The following is a 22,489-nucleotide window of genomic DNA, read 5'->3' as shown; positions in this document are numbered from 1 at the left end:
CTAGGTCTCAGAACATTCTGGCTTATATACTTTCTTCCACATTTGTCCTTAAAACCAGGAAGGTTTCCCTCACAGTTTGCTGTTCTATCTGCCCCTAAGACACAGCCTGGTGGGACACACTCAAGATCACAGCTGAGGCCACAACATCTTTTCTAATACACAGTGTAACTGGGACCCCCACAGGAACAAGGGAAACACAAACCCCTACCCAGCCAGAGGCATGGGTTCTTTCAAGTTTGCACATGTGCCCCGAACAAACCCAGGGCTCTGGCTCCCCACTCACCCTGCAACACCCAGAGAAAGCTTGACTCCCAGGAGCTCTGATACAACAGGATCTCAGGAGCTTGGTGACACCAGGAATTCAGGATCCCAAGATCCCAGAGACATCTGGACTCTGAGAAGTTCTGACACAACCAGGATCACAGGAGGGACAGACTCCAGTCAAGGACAGCAAGGGCAGGTAACATTAGAGATAACCAGATGGCGAGAGGCAAGCTCAAGATCATAAACAACAGAAACCAAGGCTACTTGGCATCATCAGAACCCAGTTATTCTACTACAGCAAGTCCTGGATACCCTATCACAACAGAAAAGCAAGATTCAGATTTAAAATCACATCTCATGATGATGATAGAGGACTTCAAGAAAGGACATAAATAACGTCCTTAAAGAAATACCGGAGAACACAAGTAAACAGGTAGAAGCCCTTAAAGAGGAAACAAAATATCCCTTAAAGAATTACAAGAAAACATAACCAAACAGGTGAAGGAATTGAACAAAACCATCCAAGATCTAAAAATGGAAATAAAAACAATAAAGAAATCACAAAGGGACACAACCCTGGAGATAGAAAACCTAGGAAAGAAATCAGGAGTCATAGATGCAAGCATCACCAACAGAATGTAAGAGATAGAAGAGAGAATCTCAGGGGCAGAAGACACCATAGAAAACATTGACACAGCAGTCAAAGAAAATGTAAAAAGCAAAGAGTTCCTAACCCAAAACATCCAGGAAATCCAGGACACAATGAGAAGACCAAATCTAAGGATAACAGGTATAGAAGAGGGTGAAGATTTCCAACTTAAAGGGCCAGTAAATATCTTCAACAAAATTATAGAAGAAAACTTCCCTAACCTAAAGAAAGAGATGCCTATGAACATACAAGAAACCCACAGAACTCCAAATAGACTGGACCAGAAAAGAAATTCCTCCCGTCACATAATACTCAAAACACCAAACTCACAAAACAAAGAATATTAAAAGCAGTAAGGGGAAAAAGTCAAGTAACATATAAAGGCAGGCCTATCAGAATTACACCAGACTTTTCATCACAGACTATGAAAGCTAGAAGATCCTGGAAGATGTCATACAGATCCTACAAGAACACAATTGCCAGCCCAGGCTACTATACCCAGCAAAACTCTCAATTACCATAGATGGAGAAACCAAGATATTCAATGACAAAACTGAATTTACACAATATCTTTCTACAAATCCAGCCCTTTAAAGGGTAACAGATGAAAACCGCCAACACAAGGAGGAACATTACACTCTAGAAAAAGCAAGAAAGTAATCTTTCAACAAACCCAAAAGAAGATAGCCACACAAACATACTTCCACCTCTAACTACAAAAATAACAGGAAGCAACAATCACTATTCCTTAATATGTTTTAACATCAATGGACCAGGACTGTCTGTGGTCATAAAGGTCATCAGTTCCTCCAAGGCTGGGTCTGGATAGCCATGGTCAGGGAAGCTTAACTAACGAGGTCAGGTCAAGTTGGGTGAGAACAGTCCTGTTACCCACGGCACAACAGTGGAGTGATGTGTTTTAGGCGGTTGAGCTTAGTTATCTAAGAGTAATCCTCTTCTAGACCTTGGGATGCATAGATATCTTGGAGGCTTAGGCAAGGATAGCCTTGCAATTCCCATGTTGGAGAGACAGACCCAGAATGAGAGAGTGAGACACACGCATGGAGAGTCAGCACTAACCCTATGGCTTGCTGCTGTCTCTACTCTGTGCTCATAGCCTCTCAGGGTTGCACTGTTCTTTGGCAACAGCTTTGAAGTTAGATTCCTTCTCCCTGAGATTCATCCTGGCAGCTCCGTGCTGAGCCTCACTAATGGTCCTGCTTCTGGGTATGTTGGTTTAGTTTGGGGAATGATCCTATGGCCTTAATTCTAGCTCTTTGGTCAGAATTTGTCAAAGATTAGGAGGGATTTTTTTTGGGGGGTCTTTTCCAACTTCACGGTTACCCACAGGCTGCATTTTGGCACAGCAGGAGATTCTTGCTGTTTTGCACTGGAAATCTTGGGAAGGGCTGAGCTCTGATACAGGCTCATGCACAGCATAGAAACCTCTGTGTGTACTAGAATCCGGGGTACAGCTTTCCAGTAGACAGGCTGCTCCTCTTCCCAGAAGCCAGAGACAGAACCAAACTGCCTGCATGGGACTGTTAGTAGACAGTGTCCTGAGTCTAGCCATCCCAGGGACAAGTACCATCTCACTGGCAGGGCCAGACACTGAGTCCATGTTCCCAGGCCCCCAGAACCAACTCCTATCCTGCTTCTTCAGGTGTTTCACCTTTGTCCGTCAACCAGTAAAGGATGTAAAGAGGGAATTATCCAAACTAAGGCACACAAGTAGCAAATGTGTTGCCTGTTGTGACTTAGAGTGACTAGGTGCAGTCTGCCCACTTTCTCTGCTCCCTTATCATTCTAAATTCCAGGAGGGGACTTGGCTTCAAAAGCTGGATGGATGGAGGACCCTGAAACCAGGTGAGCCAGATGAAATCCAGTCACCAACATTAATTTTCTTGCTTAACGCCTTGTGTCAAAATATGATTGATCAGTGCAGCAGCCCACCCCACTCTCTGCTACAAAACTGTTGTACAATCTCCCTTTGGAGACATAGTTCAGATCCCGAAGTGGCCACCTCCCTGTGTGTGCAGAAAAGAAAAAAAAAACCTTTCATTTTTAAGTTTCTGTCTCTGAAATGAGTTTTCTCTGCTTCCACCCCAAACCCAACAGGACAGACATATTGCCAGGTTTTATGGTGAAATCCAAACAAAATACATTTTCAGGTACCATTTAAAAACATTTTTGGACATTGGCAACTGACTCCGAAGTATTGATGGCTCTGACTGTGGGGCAAACAAAGACAACTGCATTTGGGTGGAGACTCTGGGAGTGTGGAGAGGTTTTCAGTTGCAGAGACCATAAGGAAGCAAATGTACTCTGTATTCTTGAGACACTAAGGCTCTTGGAACAATCTACTAGTTCTTACACTGACCTCAGGCCTCAGTGGAAATGAATCATTCATAGTTACCATGGGTCAAACAGCAAAGAAAGATGATGATGATGATGATGATGATGATGACGACGATGATGATGATGGTGATGATCTATACTGACTAGCCTCGGTACACTATACAGGTGTGGACACAGGTGCACATGGATGTGGATGCCAAGTATAGTCCCCTGCCTTCAATCTTTTTGTTGGACAGGTTTTCCACTAGCGTGGAGCACACTGATTTGGCTAGGCAGACTGATTGACAACAAGCCCCAAGGATCCACTGATCTCCAGGGCCCCAGCTCTAGGGTTACAAAGGAAACTGTACATACCCCCCTCCCCCAAAAAAAGGCATCATTCTGAGAAACATTTAATTGCCATTGAACCTTCCCTGCCTCTTGAGGTGCTGACTCCACAGCTCTTCGACATCTCCATGGACTCCTGCAGCCTTTAGGCTCTTGCCTAAGAAATGACTGGTAATTCCCAGGCCTTGACGAAATGGCTCTGCCTCAGCCTAGCCCGCAGATTTGTAAGCCTTTCGTGGTGGGTAGCTATGCCATTAGGCTTATGGCAGTTTCCTGGGGCACCACTAGCATGCTGCAAAGAGCAGCCAGGCTGGTGAGGAACACCTACTGTGTGCTTTAGGCTGCATTTGATTCACTTCCAAATGCAGACAGGACAGTAGGATGCTCCCAGCACAGAACAGCTGGCTGAAAAGAGCAGGAGAGCAGAGTGTGGTGGCACACGTCTTTAACCCTAGCACTCGGAGGCAGAGGCCACGTGGATCTCTGTGAGTTCAAGGCCAGTCTGGTCTACAAAGTGAGTTCCAAGACAACCAGGAGACAGAGAAACCCTGTCATGAAAAAGAGAGGGAGGAGCCGGACAGAGGCAGACGAGGTCAACAGTGAGGACAGCTCTAAGGAGTGGAGAGAGAAAGTGAATGTGCCTCATTGTGATCTTCAGCAGAATGGGAGTTCACGCAGGCTCACACTGCCACGGCAGAGTGGAAACCCAGCATGCTGTTCTCACCTTAGACCAGTCCCCAGTTTTCCACTCATAGCAGCCGGAGTAGTCCTCACATTCCTCCTCTGCTTTCGGCCTTGTGGACGCATCGCATTTCCCTTGGGAGTTGGTGCACGTCACAGTCCGTTTCTGGGTCCCTTTGCCACAGTTGGCAGAGCACTAGGCGACACAATATAAGTGCTTAAATATGTTCTAATTCAGTTGAAGTCCATTAATGCCACCAAAGTTCCTACTGTGTGCTAGGCCTAGAGTAGGGGAGCAAAAATGATGTTATATAATCTGTACTTGAATTCGAGTCCTTCATAGTCCTCTTATATCCTCAGGGGACCCAGCCAGGTAGCCAACACTGGGTATAGGATTCAGGACTTAAATAAGTCATGGACCCAGGTGGTCAAAGGAGGAAAATGGAATTTAATGGCCAGATGCCAGGTCTAAACAATCTATGCAGTGCAGGAGTTCAAAGGGCAAATGGAACATGAGCTGTCAGGAAAGCAAGGGCCAGCTGGAGTGGGGAAGGCTCTGGAGGTGAAGGAGCCAGCTGGTCTCCATACACAAGGCAAGGACCACGCTGGTCTCCATACACAAGGCAAGGACCACGCTGGTCTCCATACACAAGGCAAGGACCACGCTGGTCTCCATACACAAGGCAAGGACCACCACCAGAAAGGCGGCAACAGCTAGAAGCCATGGGCGTTTCTCATAGGCAAGCTCTCAGACTTTCAGCATGGATACCAAGAATGAAGATGGCAACACTCCTTAGAGTAGTTTAGTTCACTTACTAGGAGCCATGGCAAGCAACAACTCCGAGAGGGTATCTAGGTAGAACCTGGGGGTTACCAAATGATGATCAAGTTCTCAAGAGGTCAAGTCTGAGGTGACCTCATGCAACAAGAAGGAATGAAAAAGCTGGGCAGTGGTGGCACACACATTTAATCCTAGCACTTAGGAGGCAGAGGCAGGCAGATCTCTGAGTTTGAGGCCAGCCTGGTCTACACAGTGAGTTCTAGGACAGCCAGGGATAAATAAAGACCCTGTCTTTGGAAAGACAAACAAGCAGAACAGAACAGACCTAACCAAGAAGGAATGACAGGAGTTAGAGGAATTGACAAGACACAGAGACGCTGGGTGCTCTGAGATGTGTCTGCATCCTGCTACTGGCTCACTCCATTTCGGGAAGGCTTGGTGCAGTTACACATCTCCTGAAGTAGAAGGAAGCCTGGACAGAGAGGACTTGTCACCTTTGGGAGATCATAATGGATAAGACGACAGGTTGGCCAGTGAGCAGAGGATATGCTTACAGTCCTTAGGCTGATGGCAGAAGAAGTATGGACCACAGCCCAGGGAGCCTCCCACACTCCCTGTAATTTGCTATTGCTATGTGTGCCTCCCTGAAAAACTGCTGCCTCTCCACATAGAAGTGGAGGAGGCTAAAGGATGTGTTCTGCAGAGATTTCAGGCTGCTCCGTTTATCATATATGGCAAGCCATACAGTGAAAGAGTGACAATGAGGCCAACTTTTCTTTTCTTTTCTTTCCTTTTTTTTTTCAAGACAGTTTATCTGTATAGCCCTGGCTGTTCTGGAACTCACTCTGTGGACCAGGCTGGTGAGGCCAACTTTTTAACAGTTCCAGCAGTTCCAGCCTGTTCAGAAAAAACACATAGAGGACTATACTTGACATTTCTGTTATTGATGTTTATCCTAAAATATTACCTATCTACCTTCTTCCTATGAACTTCTTTTTTAATTTAAAATTTCATGTGTGTGGATATGCCTGAGTATAAGCATGTGTCACACACATGTAAGGGTGCCTTCAGAGCTCAGAAGAGCACATTATATCCCCTGGAACTGGAGTTACAGCCAATTGTAAGCCTCCATGTGGGTGCTGGAAACCAAACCTGGCTCCTCTGCAAAGTCTCTGGCTCTCTTAACGACTGAGCCATCTCTCCAGCCCTCCATGAACTCTCCCTTCTCTGGTACTTTGAGACTAACCTTGACTGGCTTGTGACTGGCTTGTTTCAGAAGGCATGCACGTGCCTCAACACTGGCTGTGGGGTCACCTAGAAGAGCTGGGGAAGCTCATGGACTTACGCGTGTGGTCCTGGTAAAGGGCTGGCTGAAAGTGACCTCAGACGTGAGGGGCCTCACCATAGCAGACTTCAGGACATTGTGCCTCTTGGCCCAGGAGGGCCATTGTAAGCACCCAGGCTACTAAAGTGGTAGTTTCTGCACTGAAAGGCTGCCCCTTTTCTCCATGTGACAATTTCCTGACCACTTTGCCTTTAACAACTCCACCTTTCACACTGAGGTTGTGGGCTATCTCTTGGTAACAGTACCCACAGAGGCTGCTTAGCAACCGCAAGGCCAAGATACCACCTCCGCCTGTGATCAGCTCCTGTGTTGTCTAGTCTGTGTTTCTAGCCACTCTCTGAGGTTTTAAACACTGTTTTCTTGGCTAAGGCCCGGCTCTGCCCTCCTTGGTCAGTAGCCCATTCCAGCTCTCAGTCCTGCCTGCCTGAGGAAGAGCAGGTGCAGAATGATGCTGCCTTTGAAGGACCTGGGAAGGTGATGCTCAATCTCTGTCTACTTCCCCTCAGGATGGGGCTGAAAAGCTGAGGATAGGAGGGCGCCTAGCAACCTCCCATTTCCTTCTGATATTAAGTTCTCTTTCCGGTAAAGTCATGAAGCATCTGTGGAGGAGGTGGGTGGGAAGTGTGATCACTACTGTTGGATAAATAAGTTTCCAAGTCTCTTCTCCCATGAGAAAATGAAAGTTCCTAGAAGAAGGACTGTAGGCTCGCTGGCACCCAGCAGAGGGACAGAATGCCAGCTTTGTGGATAATTCAAGGGGGGTGATTAGATCTGTGTTCTAGGCAGGCAGCGTCAGGTGGACCAGTGTGGACACTGGCTCAGGGTTAGGATCAGGCATGTGCAGAGAGATGGGCAAAGAGGAAAGTCTTTAAATCCTGTTCCCGTGGGTCACACTTCCCATGTGGTGGTCTTCCATGTTGTGATGAGACTTGGTTCCTTAGGTAAGAATGTATTTTATTTTTCCCATAGGGAAGAGTCTTAGAGGAAAATGTGGGGATTTGATCTGATTAAAGAACAAATCTTGTTTGACTGAGATCAAGGTGGCCAAAGCCCTAGGGATCACCTGTCCCGGGGAAAGGGGAGAGCATGTTCACTCACCTCTACCTCAAGCACAGAGGAAGAATCCTCACAAATAATAAACTAGAACCTAAGTGTAAGAAAAAGAATCAACTGATTTTAAATTCCCCATTTTCATCGACTATCACGAAGGCAGGATAAGATCCTGGTCCTTAAATGGGTACATTTCAAGACTTGTCTGAAAGTAAACTTCAGTTTAGAGCAGCCAACGGCAGGCTTTCTGTTCATTAAAAATGGGCCAAATGCTTTTTTATCCAAAATAATTCTACTTGGCAATCAAAGAGAACTTTAAAATATTTTCCATACTGAAGAGTGTCTTGGATCTAGCCTTCTTACGTTTCCTAGACCACTCCAGGTTTGGTGGAACCCAAGAGAAGTCCACCCCTTTATTTAGCTATTTTTTGTTTGTTTTATATCCAGACAATCAACATAATTGCAATGTCAAGGCAAAGCCCCGAAAGATGACATCAGCAGAGACAAAATGGTATTTCCAGAACTGGCCTTCTAACTTAAAACTGGAGCCTAGCTGACCTCTTTCCAACATGGTTTTTGGTGTGAGATTTGCAACTGACTTGCCTACCAAAGACTGTCCCTCCTAGCATCTGACCCCTGAAACCTGCAAAGGCTTCCCTGGCACTGCTGGGAAGACGTTGAAACCGGCTACTTAACTTGACCAGATTACAATTCAACCATATCTGAAGGAGAATAAGAAGGTCAGTGCGTAAGTATGTATGTATGTGTGTACGTGTGTGTGTGTGTGTGTGTGTGTGTGTGTGTACATATCTCTATATCTATCTGTCTATCTATCTATCTATCTATCTATCTATCTATCTATCTATCTATCTATCATCTGTCAATCACCTGCCCATCTATTATCTCTTGGTGGGAATTTGTACAATAAGTGGAATCAAATAGTACTTTCCCAGTGGTGTATATATATATCCAATCTCAAAACCATATTATGTATTGTTTGTTTTTATCCATGCTATTTTAGATAGAGCTTAAGGAAATGGAGCTGGAATGCACTTGTAAGCTGGTCACTGGCAAGTGACGACTGTGGTACATGGGGATGAGTTACAAATACCTTGGAGATGACAGCACACGGTGGGCCCTGTGGTTAAGGCCTGCAGGTTCTTGCATGGCTTCCGCCTCAGTAGAGAACCCAGGCACTCACCTCTGACCACTCTGAAGCCTCCCAGATAGACAGGCAGTCCTGGCCTTCACAGCTCTGTACTGGTGTCGGCCGGGGTTCTGAGCAGTAGATGGGCCGAGTAGTGACGTGGGTGCCGTTCTGGAGCTGGTACACGCAAGTCACCTCCCGATGTTGGATGCCCTTCTCACAGGTCGCCGAGCAGGGGCTCCACTGACCAGCCACCCACCTGCCCAGAGGGAGATAGGACAGTGAGAAGATAACCTGGCAGTGGGTGAGTGGGGGAAAGAGATGGATCTGGGATCTTTGTCATCAGCTTTGTTATCATCGGGAGATAATTCCAGAACTTCAAACAGAGGGTAACCAGAGCTATCATCTAGTTCCGTGGCCCCTTTGGTATAGGGAACATGCTTAGTTCAATGGAGTATGAGTGGACATGAAGCTGGTCATGTCCCAACAGCACCTTAACAAAAAGGTATTTATTTGTGTGTGTGCCTGTGTGTATGAGAATGTATATACATATATGCTGTTACATACATATATGACATATATGTGGAGGCCAGAAGAAGGTATCAAGGTCTTCCATCTCTTCCCACCTATGCCCCAGAGGCAGGGTCTCTTCCTGAACTGGGGGCTAACTAGCAATCCTCCTGACTCCATTTCCTCCTGAAGCTGGAGATGCAGGTGTTTGCGGAGACAATCAGCTTGTTATATGGGTGCTAGGATGCAAATTCTGATCTTCATAAATTGTAGAACAAGCATGCTTAACCACTAAACCATCTCTTCAGCCACCTTCCCCAAAACCCCCAACTCCCAACCCCTAAACCTTGTCCAAAAGAAACTTTCAATATGGTTATGAAGTCGGTTATGATTCTGTTTCCTGCCCTCTGCCCTGAGAACCCAACACTGTTTTAAGGCAGTGTGATGTTCCTTACCACAGCTTTAGCTGACTGATACAGTTTGCATAAAGGCCTCTCCAGTACACCAAGACCAGGTCCTCCTTGCTCTCCTTGGCCCAAGAAGCCTCCAGACTAGAGCCAGTAACTCTTGATGAAGGCATCTCGTGGGCCACTGGAAAATGGGCCTGAGGATGATGCTTGAAATACTTTTCTAAAACTGTCTACCAACCATGTTTCAATTGTCTGTGAGTGTGTGTCAACTCTACCATGCAGTCGAAATTCCAAATCCTCACATTTAGGAAAGGTGTTGCATAGTAATTTATACTACAGTTATAACTTAGGCACATAACATTTAAGTGTGTGATAGCCCTTCTAAGCCATAGAACTTGATGGACAGTCTATTGCACAGGTTTTGCCTAGGCTCCAAGAGGAACTGGTATTCCTGGGCTTATGAAAGCATCGCCCTACTGTTGCAGGAAATATCTAGAGCTAGCCCTTATGCCAGGTGATCTCACTGGCTCGGTCTCTTAGCTCACCAACTTGCCAGCCCTGTTAGGCCACATGGCTGCCACCAGGCCATCTCTTAGACAGGGTCCTCGAGTTCCTCTCACTTTCATGCAATGCCTCACACACCTCTGGTTAGCCATCTCAACATCTAATTACCTGGCAGAATCAAGACTCTTAATGCTTAATTAGACAATCAGATTTATGTATCAGTAATAACACAATTTACAAGATGCCAATACAATAATTTCAGAGCCAAATGATAAAGATAAAGCTTTAACACAAGTATTCTAACCTTTTGATAACACCACGTCAGCCTCCGTTCTGGTTCTCCCTCTCTTCCTCAAACCCCTCTCTCTCTCTCTCTCTCTCTCTCTCTCTCTCTCTCTCTCTCTCTCTCCTCAACTCCTCACTCCACCTCCCTTCTCCTGTCCAATCACAAGCTTCCCACTGCCCTAATGTGACTGGACAGGGAAAATCCTGCAACACTCTACTCTGTCTTCATAGTCACATGGAATACTCCCTGTGTGCCTGTGTCTTCCCAGATACCTTCTCCTAACAATATCGGATGGGACAGGGCATCCTGCCCCAGTGTAACCTCATCTTGATTAATTACATCTGCAATGACATTATTTCCAAGTGGGATCACATTCTAGCCTCCTGGGGGTTAGGACTCTAATATACTTTTCTTTAAAAGGAGGCTACGATTCAACCCACCACACAACTTTAGTTCTGCCCTCAACTTAATTCCCTTGTACTATGTCACTCAACATATTCCCAGATCCAAGAGAATAGAGTATGCATTACGGGGGGTGGGGGGGGAGGGATTAGGCCATTATGAAAGACCTATCTCATTCATAACTCTGAGAATTTTCAGCTTCCATTCACTACTTTTTATGCTAAGGATGAAATCCAGGGCCTGTGCATACTAGGCGATGTGTTCTACAGTGAGCCAGCCCCACTTGCTCTCTTCACTTTCATATTTATGTAGGGTCTTGTTACATGGGCCAGGTCCAATGTGAACTTTCAATTCTCCTACTTTAGCTGATTAAGTGCTCAGATAAGGGGTGTGTACCACCTGTGCTATGGGTGAAATTTAAACTAGACAAAGGACTTGTGAGTTCTCTTGAAAAACAATTGAGCCGTCACAGAAATGATGGCTTTGTCAGAGGTACAGTCTTCTGGCACAATTACTTTATGATGAATGTACAGCGATCTCAAATTAGATGACTATAAACAGCACACATATTTCCAATCATAGAGGACAGGATGACATGCTGTATTTCACAATACCAGCTAACAAAGGAACCACCTAGGAGGCTCGGGGTTAACCTCAGTACTTCAGTGAAGGGGATAAGGATGACTGTGCTATTTATGAGCACTTGGACTATTCAGCACATTTGTCTAAAACTCAAGCTCAAGAAACAAGACACCTGCATGTGATTCCATGTGCTCATTACAGAGGTGGGCGCATCCCAGGCATAGTACTACACAGGCCACACCTAGAATCCCAGAGCATAGAGTGGATGTCACAAACCACTCCAGCAGTCCCAAGAAGCTTCAGGCAGGCCACCACTACTGAGATAGTAAACTTGCTCAATCCTAGGCTGGCTGAATCAGATGTACACACACTGGGTCAGCTTTATGCTGTGTTGAGACTCCAGGGTTGGGATGTTGTATTCATCATCCTAGCCTTTATGAGCCTTTGTCGATGAGAAGGAAAGGGACTTATCTGAAGCCAGCATTTGGCTACAGAGCAAATGCAGCTTGCACAGGGGCTTGAAGGTCAAAGTAAGATGGGCTAAAGAAGCGAGGTTCAGCAGTCAGGTGGAAAGAGCCTGTCTATGGAATGTAAAAGACAGAGAGTGCAGTGCACAGCCTGAGGTGACCAGTTCTTGGAGGGTCCTTATGGATGGCATGCCACTAGCCATGGAGGGGAAGTGCTGCATAATGCCTTTGGGAGCTTGGGATGCTGTCTGGGTTGGAGACACTGGGCTAGGGATCATGAATGAGCAAGTAGGTCTTGGTGGAAACCGAGATGAGAATTACTTATTCTCTGAGACCATGCATCACTACATTTGTGTCTCATGTCCCTGTTAAACAAGAGATCATATTCACACAGAACTTACATCCTTCTCTATGCTTTAAGTTGCCTCTATTTGACTTATATAGTGCTGGAAATAAATAATCGTCATAGTAAGTTATTTTGAATAATGACAAGATAAACATTTGTATTTACTTAGCAAATATAATTCCTTTTGGGGGGAATGGGGTTCAAGACAAGGTTTCTCTGTGTAGCCCTGGCTATCCTGGAACTTACTCTGTAGACCACGCTGGCCTCGCACTCATAAGAGATCTGTCTGCCTCTGCCTCCCAAGCTCTGGGATTAAAGGTGAGCACCACCACCACCTGGGTCACAATTCTTTTTAAAATGAACATTTCAGTTTCACATAGTAGTCAGTTTAATCAGTGAATACATAACTCACAGGTCAGGCAGGGGTTGTCTGCTGTGTAGGAAGAAGAGCCCTAAGACTGGGGCTTGAGTGTGTGAATACTTGGAGGTGGGCTACGAGTTGTGCCTCTGAAGGGGACGAGGTATGGCAGGCAAGACCAGGGAGGGTGGAAAGAACATGCAAAGGTGACCTAAGAAAGGGAGCTATCTTCAGTGTTGGGGATTGGGTGGACTGAGTCACGTTGTTTGGTTATGGGACAGATTGTGGGTTGGGGGAGGCCTGGGAGGAAACAGTAACACTGGGGGTGTTGTGCCGCAATTTTCTCCCAGTAGACCATTCCGTCTTTGGAGAAGCTCCTAAGACTATCAGTTCTAAAGTGAAGCTCACCATAAGACTCAGGAAGTACACAATATATTTCAGGAAGTTCCTGAAACTGACCAGACACACAAAGCTCTGGTTTGCCAAGGTTATATAAGCAATAAAGACTACTGAGAAATACCCTGGGATGAGCCAAACTCCCAGAAGAGATGTCCCCAAGTCTGCTGAGCTGCCCAAAGGGTTTGCAATGGTGTCCTGGTTCCTAGCTTTGGGGGAACTGTCACTCCCACAGGGGTAGGCTTTGGTGATTCATCTGTCTTAAGGTCATTTCTGTTCCTGTAAGTAACCCCCTCACACATATTCCTGTAAGTAACACCAATAAGCTCATTCATTCACCAAGCTGGGCTTTGATGGTATCTGCATTTTGGACTGTTGTTGATTCCCTATTTGGGGTGAACAGACCTTTGCTCAAACCTGTTCAGGAGTAGTGTCACACAACCAGTGGCAGGGCTCAGTGAGGGTGAAGAAGCAATGTTGGTTTGCATCCCTTTATAGCCAGCTCCACAGACCTTCCTTGTTGGGTCTACTCAACTCTGGGTGAGACCTGACAGGTAAAGAGTGTGAATTGTCACTCGGGATGGTCTGGAAGTGGAGGCAGCAGCCAGAGGCTTAGGAGAGTCTGGTTACACATACAGAGTGCATAGGGACAGAGTGACAAAGTGACAGAGAGTGAGGGGAAGTACAGGAGAGTAGGGGTGGGAGGCATGCAGATCAGCCAATGGAGAAAGCAGGTGTTAGAGAACATGCTGGAAGGCCCTTCTCAATCTGGCTTTAAACTAGTCCTCCTCCTTCCTCAGTCTCTTATGTAGCTGGGATGGCAGGCATGATCCCCACACCCATCTTGGGGCTCTCATTTTCAGTCACATAAACCCTTTTCTATCCATGGTATCCCTGACTCACTGCACTCATGCCCCGACAGTAGGTGAGGCTGATGTACTGGAGCAGACATTCTCATCTTCTCACACAGTATCTAGGTCTGATGGGTGCACACTCAAGTCCCCAGTCCCCAGCTTGCCTGCTGGATGACCAGGACCACTTCCTGTCCTTTCTTTATAAAACATTGGCAACTGCTCATATCCCACAGGCTGTGGCTAGATTGGCTGAGATGACCTTTCCTGAGGGCCTGAGAACTCAGTAAGTCTACCATGATCCAAGCCTGACAGATGCAGCCTATTCTGACTGTGTAACTATTATTAAAAACGGTGACACTGGTTCTGTTGAGAGGAGTTCTGGTTTCCCAGGGGCTCCTAGAAAGGGCGTCTCAGTGGCCATTCTGAAATAAGAGAGAGATGAGTAAGGTCCCCTAAAATTAATTTTTCCCCTAATTCTTAATAAGTCTGCATGATTCAGATGTCAGGAGTGGGTATAATAACATGAGTCCTGCTTGAGGACTAGTTACTATAGATCAGGGCGTCTTATTTATTTCCTTTGAGCTTTGGGCTCTTCCAAGCACAGGGAAACAGCAGAGACGTTTCAGAATATTATCTGAACATAGCAGTCAAAGTATTTGGAAGATGCTTAGCACAGAGAAGCCTGCAGGGATGCGAGTCCATTTTCCTTGGCACAGGACTTCTGTCCCCTGGTATGAAGTCCAGCTAAGAGGAAGCCAACACTTTTCTTTGTCTTACTGTGGTGACAAAGTCTTTCCTAGGACACCTGTAATTTGTTCCCTATGTATGTTGTGAACCTGGGGGATGGGACGTGCAGAGTCTTGCCGAGAGCCCTTCCTCCCCGTTTAACACCAATCAGCACCATGAGGACCATGCGTAGCCTCAGACCCTCCCCTCTGCTCGGGACCGTGTCCCTTTCTCAGCTCCTGGCAGACTGGAGCTTGTAACTCTGATGAGAACCGTCAGACAACTTTCACATATGCCATTTATAGTTTCTGAAGACAGGAGACTGCTTTTATTAAACAGATGTGTGTGAAGGAGGAACAGCGTGGAGTTGCAAAGGTGACTGAAGGAGCCCGGAATGGCTGTTCTCCCAGGGGAATCAACAGGGCCCCTTTAACAGTCCCACATGAGGCTTCAATTCCGTCTCTCTCCACTTAAACTCAGAAGTTATGAGTTCTCATATGCTGTTCCCTGAAAAGTAATATTATTCACATATTTGTTTTTTAAAGGAGGAAATGAAAATCTGACGTGCATCATGCCGGCCTGTGGATATGAGATCGCTTGGAAGCAGGCATTTCTGCTTGCAGAGAGGCCCAGCAACTCACAACGTTCTTGGTGTGGCCAACAATGAGCACTCTGAGGGAATCAACCTTCAGCCTTGAATTCTAACTTTAAAATGACTTGTGTCCACTGGATCCTAAGCTGGAGAAGGGGGGGGGGGCTTGTCAGGATCTGTGACTTTTCCATGTCTTTTGCCCTTGGACAATTATGATTATTTTGTATGTGTTGTACAAAGAATGAGTAAGTAAAGTAAGGGTTGGGGAGACAAGGAGGAGGGTGGAAAGGGGTCAAGAGGGAGGGGAAGCGAGAGGAAGCTGGCAGTTAGTCTGTCTGTGAATACTTTGTTAAAATATGCTTCAAGGGAAATTGTTTCAACAATAGTTTCTCCAGATACTACAACAGCTGCGTGGTCAGCAACATTCTAAACCCTTGTAAATATTTAATACAGTTGACCCATTCTATATGTGGGGAAACTGAGGCACTGTGGGGTTCAGTAGCCCGCTCAAGGCCACTCAACAACGAGTGGCATATTCACTTTCCAGAAGTGTCTTTAGGACTTGGCTCACTTGCCAAACAGTGCACTTGTTGAAAGAGCATCTTTAATATACGCAATTATGAAACCACCACCATCTAACTTTGGAATGTTTTCATCACTTCCACAAGAAACCCATGCTCCTTAGACCCAACCATCCATCCTTGTCCTAAGTGGTCACTAATCTGATTCTATACATTTTCCTGTTCTGAAAGTGGCACACTACAGCACTGGCCCTCTGACATCACTTCTGATGACATCACTTCCTGGGATGTTACCTCCTATGGCATCTTAAAGGTCCATCAGGGTTGCAGTGTCAGTCATTGTTTCCTTTCTTTTCAAGGCTGAACATAGAAACCAATTAGGAAGAAGAAAATCAGATAGTGGGCAAAAACTAAGGGAATAAATCACAAAAATAAAAATGCTGGATAAACATAAAAATAGGTAAGTTGCTGATACATGACAAGAAAAAAAAATCAATTTATCACCACTTCCTGCCCACAAAGCAGCAACACAAGAAGAAGTGACCAAGCCACATTTATCTCTTAACGGTGAAATGAAATTTCCTACTTCATGTTGGGGACACTGTACAGTGGGCCTATTTTAGTTCCAATTTACCTGTAAGGGTAGTCGCCAGGTGCTAGCCTGCTGTGGCTCACCAGCTGCCAGCCCACTGTGGCCTGGTGCTGGACCTCCTCCATCTTAACAAGCCAAGTTGAGAGAGCAGCTTTCTTCTGAGCTTTCAGATGTTGGACTCTGAAACCTTGAGCAGTCTGTGTGGGCCAAGTTGTGTCTGCTGAGGAATTTGGCCCTGCAGCCTCCAGTCTGGGACTTTACACTTTAATATCCCAAGCAGGCAGCTATGGATTTCTGAGAAAACCCCTCAAAGGCTAGGGGTGCATCACCCCATCTCCCATTTTAAGGAGGCACAGAACCACTGGCTGTCATATATGCCACCCCATCACTTTCTCCTGAGTTTTGACCCTCTATGTTTCTATGAGGCACAAATGTTAGTTTTGCCTTCAGGTTGGCTTAAAGGGTTAGCCTAAAACATTCCGCTCTAAAAAGAGGGAAAAACAAGAACAACAAAAAGAGGTCCCTCAGAGGGATGACGAGACATTGTTTCCCTCAGGATTTTCACTGAATGATACCCAATAGGAAGGGATACTAAAATCCCCAGCCCAGAGAGTTGCAGGCAACACCCCAGGCCCAGCTAACACCAGCAGAGGACCCTCACAGATGCCTCGGCTGCCTGGCCCCACAGGATTGCTCAACATGAAAAGATGCAGGCAGATCTCCTCAGCATTCTGCCCTGAGGCTGTCCAGCTCTGGCTATGAAAAGGCTCGGAATTTTATAAGACTCAGGAAATGTTCCTAGGGGGAGTTCTCAAGGGCTAGAGTGTGCCAGCTCTGCTGCTTCTGGAAGTGGCACTGAAGCAAAGGATTATTCCAACTGAAGGATCTGGAGGTCCCGAGGCACAGCCCACCCCCACAGCTGAATGCCCTGCATGGGTTCTGGTACACAGCTGTAAGGGTGAGGGGCTCATGCTCTGCCACTTGGTCTTTAACACCTTTACCGAAAGCCACACATTCAGTCAGTCCTGACTCCCTGAGAACATCCATCCACAGGCCAGCTAGTCTCCTTAGCAACACTCCAAGGTGATGATGACCATTGGTCCAGTTTGAATCCCTGGTGCCTGTTAATGTGCCACCGCCACCGTGTTAGAAGTGGCAGCTGGTGGTCATGGCTTCTAAAGGCCCATGTGGGTGGTGAACCTGAAAAAAAAAATGCCCCAAGGTGACAGACAAGCAGGGTGGAGCCATGCAGACACAGCTGGTGCCCGAAGATTTCAGCCCTGAGTCAGCGGCTGGCTCTGGGCAGTGTCGACCTTTTCATTTGCCTACACTGAGCAAGGGTGCCTGGCTAGCATGACACGTCACCACAAACCTCAGAGCAGATGGCAGCGGGGCGCTTGCGGCCCTGACAGCCACTCCTTGTTTCCCTCTGTATGACTCTTGACTTCTCTGGCCTGTGGCTGCTTAGCATGCTGTGTTCTGTTTCTCCAGCTCCTCTTCAAAAGCAGAGTGTTGTTCAGTTCTGTCTTTGGCAATTCTGTTAGCATGGATTTCTTTTTTTAAAACAGAAAATATGGCTCTTGCAACTGGGGAGATGGCTCAGACTGTGAAGTCTTGCTGTACAAACCTGAGGACCTGAGTTTTATCCCAAGCATCCACAATAAAAATACAGGTGTGGTCCTGCGTGCTCCTATACTCCTAGAGCAGGGGAAAGGACACACGAGGATCCTAGTGACTCCAGCCAAGACAGTCTATCAACATCAGCAAGCTCTGGGTTCAATGAGAGGCCTTGCCTCTACTTGTTCAAGTAGAGAGAAAGGCTAGTGCTGGCCTCTAGCTTCTGTTGGCACACACAAACACACACACACACACACACACACACACAGAGAGAGAGAGAGAGAGAGAGAGAGAGAGAGAGAGAGAGAGAGAGAGAGAGAGAGAGAGAGAGATTCTGGGCCTCTAACTCTCTACCCTGATTCCACTGGTATGACTGTCCTGGCATCCCATGGTACCCAGGGTATGTGAGGGGTAACAGGGCCCAGGCATGCCAAGTCAAGAAAAGGGGCTCAGCTTGGACTGTTTTCTGGTCCACATGTAAGACCCTGTTATGTCCTACTAAGGCAACCCCCAAGGGGAGCTCAGTTATGGCTACCTCCCCCCATGTCCACAGTCACCTCACCAGAGGTACAGCAACTAAGAAGCCATGCCACGTGAGGTCTCTTCAACGTCAGGCCACCCCTGCAACTAGCTCAGCTATGCTACTTCCTTACTCTTGAGACCTCGTGCAGTCCCCATACCTGCTGACTTTCATAGCCTGGGCCCGGCTTTCAAGACAATCTGATGATGTCCTCATTCATTCAGCCCGTGCTCCTTGTTTCAGTGAGGATTACAGATATTTTCAGGAAGGTGTGCAAACAAACAGAAATAAGTCTTCAGGTTAAGGAAAGAGGAATGAGTAAAAGTTCAAGGCACGGGTAAATGCCTAATCGCCTTGCTTTGGTTGGCCAAGGATGCTTGGGTGGTGCTCTTTCATCCAGAGACGTTGGCATGGCTTTCTCTGCCTGGCACTCTCTCTTCACTCCTAAGCTGGCTATTGTGGGTACTCCTCCAAATCCCCTCCACTCTCCTATACCTCTCTGATCTCTACTTACACTTATAAGACTCACTAGATGGTTGGAATGATTTGTCTCCTGTGAGAACCTCCTAGGTTTGCTATAGGCCTGGTATAGGCTTGAGACTCCTGAGGGTAAAGAGGCCCAGGCATAGTTTGGGAGCCATACCTATGTTTTTGACTTTAGCTATCCAGCCCAGCAGCCCTGGGTTCAGAGTTTCGATCTGTGAAATGGGTATTCATGTCATGGAGTGATCACATATGGCTGACTATACATCCCTTTCTGGACTAACTCAAGATTCCAACAGGCACAAAAAAAAAAAAAACAGTTTAAAATGTACAAGTCAGCAAGCTTCCTTCCATGCCTGTACCCTCCCCGTCCACACACCTCAGCCACATCTTCCTCTCCTCTGTAGTGAGTCTCATAAGACAGTGTACTCACAGCTCAGCTCTAGTGCATGGGGAAGGCTGGGCATTAATACATTAGCCTAATAAAGCAAGCAGAAGTTTCCTATAAAAAGTTACAGTGAGATAAATCAATGATAAAATATTCATGCCCTTTGTCTCACTTCACAGAAAGCTTCAAACATACAAGTCGAATGGAGTCAGAGCAGCTGCTGGGCAGATGTTCCCAGGCAGGCAAATGAGAGACAATAATTAGTCCCAATTAAGTTCTCAGTAAATTATGTAAGGGAGGCTTCTAGCCATTCAGCCCTGGGAGCGAACCCAGTCCAGGATGATTTAGAAACTCCAGACTGCGAGGGATAATTCATGTTCTCAGTGAACTGCAGAGTCTTGGCATGAGAGGAATTAATGAATCCCATAACCACTCTCAATTGAAAATAATAATTTGTTAATAACTTTAATAGCTAATGAGCTACAGGAACCATGTTTATGAGTCCTCCCAGAAGAGAAGAAAGAGACTGGTTAGGTTTCTGGGCTTATTAAGTTGGTGGCATTAAATCACCCTGGGATGCTTCAGAGATTTTTTATTTTTTTTTACTGGCAAATATCCTATTAGATGGTCTGTTTTCATCAGAATACAGCTTCTCTTCCACGTTTATCTGTTTCCTGAGTCTCTGCTCAGGGAAAGTTTTCAGTGTAACCAGGGACTGGGGTTTCCCACCAAGATCCCCAGAGCAGACACCCCACATCATCCTGTTACACTGAGTTTGTGATAAATTTTCCCTCCTCCAAGTGTTGCAGGTTGGCAATTTTCATGGTTGGGAGTGTGTGTGTGTGTGTGTGTGTGTGTGTGTGTGTGCCTGCCACATGCACACACGTGCATGTGTGGGTGGTGAGCGTGCACACACACATCCATGTGAGCATGTACATATAGAAGCCAGTGGTCAATGCCAATTCCTTGATTACTCTTCCAGGGTTTTTGAGACAAAGTCTCTCCCTGAACCTGGGCCTTGCTGCTTTGGTTGGACTGGTTGGCTAACATGGTCCTAGGGTTGACCTATCTCCCCTCTTTCCCAGATGCACCCCTCTGTGCCCAACTCTTATGTGGGTGCTAGGGAGCCAAACTCAGGTATCTGTGGTTGTACACAAGCACTTTTCACACTGGCCATCTCTCGACCTCTGAGATGACTAGGAAACAGTTTAATTAGAGAATCACACACAACAGTCTACTCTGTGGTGCACAGCCTGGCCACACTGAGCGCAGGCAGCCACCCTGTATCCACAAAGGCTTGCTCGTGACTGGCTATGGTGATCTTGGTCCACGCTTTATCCCTGGCTCTTTTGAAAGACAGCTTTTAGCACGGAGCCTTGGGCTGGTAATGAACCTTGAAAATGTCTTTCTTTCACGTCGTCCTGAACTCTGTATCAATAAGGAGACGTGAGAACTGACTGAAGCTCCCTAGAGCGCTCTTTGTGTTGCTCTCTAGAGAGCTGTGGGCTATGATTCATTCAGTTTTAGGAATCTCTTTGGCCTTAGTTTTCCTTTAGTTTGTAGAAATTATAATGATAATTTATGCATACAGCAGAAAATCTGGAAGGCTCCTGGAACTATAAAGGGAAGGATCATGGAACACTCATGGAGCTGACTCTTTATCACACATATTTTCCATAACACCCAATGTCACGCATGCCATAAACAAAACATTTCATATTTTGTTCCACTATAGATAGTAGAAGCAATTCCCAGGTGATTAGTGATTTTTTTCTAAAAATTGACTTTTTTAAGGCTTATGTAACACTCCTGTATATAATCAGAGCCATAAATTACCTAACCAGTATATATAGGTTGACTATTTGGAGAGTTTCCATTTTAACCTCCCATATTTTGGGTGATTTCCCAAAGGTGGAGCTAAAAGTCCTGAGTCCAAAGTGATGAGCAGGGTAGCCGGGGGTGGGGTCTTCCTGCCTGTATCTCTCCATGACATGCTCACTGTACTCCAAGCTGGCCACGTTCTCCTCAGCAGCCTGGATGGGCCTCAGAGGAGGCACACCCATTCCCTAGATGTCAAGACCTGAAGTACACAGAGTCTGCTGTCCTCCTGCGACACATGCAGCCTGTTAGCTGTTCTTCATGAGGCGGCAGCAGCCAGGCCACTTGGCTTCTACCCACCTCTTTTGCCGTGGACACACCCTGCTGGCCAATGCCTTCTGAGCATGTGGCTTCTACAAACCCATGTCTGGGTGTAGCCTGACTAGCTTCAAGTCAATAAGCAATAAGAGCCACACTAACTGGTCTTTTCCAGGTGCCAGATGTCATGTTCTCTAGTCTTTACTGGACTCCCAGGCAGATGAGGAAGTGGCGACTCCCACCACACAACTTGCCACTGAGAGGCAAGGTGGGCACCCTTTTCCCTGGATGCTGGAGCCCTGCAGCATACAACATGGCCTCTGTTCCAGAATCCCAAACACAGCGTAAAACCTAGAAAGGCATAACCTATGCTCCTAGGGATGGAGCTGTCTTCTCTGTGTTCATCTTTTCCACAAGCAAAGTTCCACAAGGCTGAGAGGAGTCTCTTCACCCTAGGCTAGCAGCAGGCAGCACACAGACTCTGGCACCTTGAAAGCACCCAATAAATCGCTGGGTAAGAGTAATTGCATAGCAGACTAAGTGCTCAGACTAAGGTCAGTGGACACCCCAAGGTCTCCTTTCTAAGAACTGGTGCTAAATAGAGGAAATGGGAGTGCCATGCTCCACATCTGTAACTGTATATATAACACAATATAAACATATTAAAAAATAGAAGTGTATATAGGATAGATTTTTTTTTTGGTTTTTTTGTTTTGTTTTGTTTTTAACTCCACATCCTCCTGTTTCTATCTCCCAGGTACTGGTAACAGATGTATGTGATCGTCCAGCTTTACAATGTATTTGTTTCTGGTTAGAGGGAACTTGTACTTTTCAAAATTGACTTATTAATTTCTAGATTTATTGTTTTGTGACTAGTTTTTTTTCCTTTTTATACTTCTACTTCACGGAACCTACTGTTTTCTTTTTGACCCAAACCATAATTAGATTCTATGATTCAAACAGCAGAAATGGAAGCATGTACTGGTTACACTTTAGGTGTAGCCCTGACACATGTAACATGCCATTTGGCTATGTTGTTTAGGCCTTTTATATCTTTCTTATTGCTGCTCTTAGTCTATCTCAGTGAGAGTGCTGGGTTGATGTCTCCTGGAACCAGTAAGATTTCATTGTCTTGCATCCCTGTGGTTTATGTTTATACAGCTTACTGCTGTATTATTTGGACCACGAGTATCCAGG

At 46.2% G+C, this 22,489-nt stretch overlaps 1 protein-coding gene across 2 annotated transcripts in view; it reads right to left on the bottom strand.

Annotated features, from left to right (window-relative positions):
- Positions 1–22,489, bottom strand: part of Adamts17 (ADAM metallopeptidase with thrombospondin type 1 motif 17) — a 319,009-nt gene that overhangs the window by 15,074 nt on the left and 281,446 nt on the right. For both annotated transcript variants that reach the window (XM_031386937.1, XM_031386938.1), the window contains 2 exons: positions 8,657–8,861; positions 4,323–4,475 (listed from right to left, as the gene is read on the bottom strand). In XM_031386937.1, coding sequence (XP_031242797.1) covers positions 4,323–4,475; positions 8,657–8,861 — 358 coding nt within the window. The remainder of the gene's footprint in view (positions 1–4,322; positions 4,476–8,656; positions 8,862–22,489) is intronic.

The sequence above is a fragment of the Mastomys coucha genome, unplaced genomic scaffold (assembly GCF_008632895.1).
Source record: "Mastomys coucha isolate ucsf_1 unplaced genomic scaffold, UCSF_Mcou_1 pScaffold21, whole genome shotgun sequence".
NCBI lineage: Eukaryota > Metazoa > Chordata > Mammalia > Rodentia > Muridae > Mastomys > Mastomys coucha.
The sequence above is the reverse complement of the archived record's forward strand: the minus strand, read 5'-3'. Positions and strand labels throughout refer to the sequence as shown.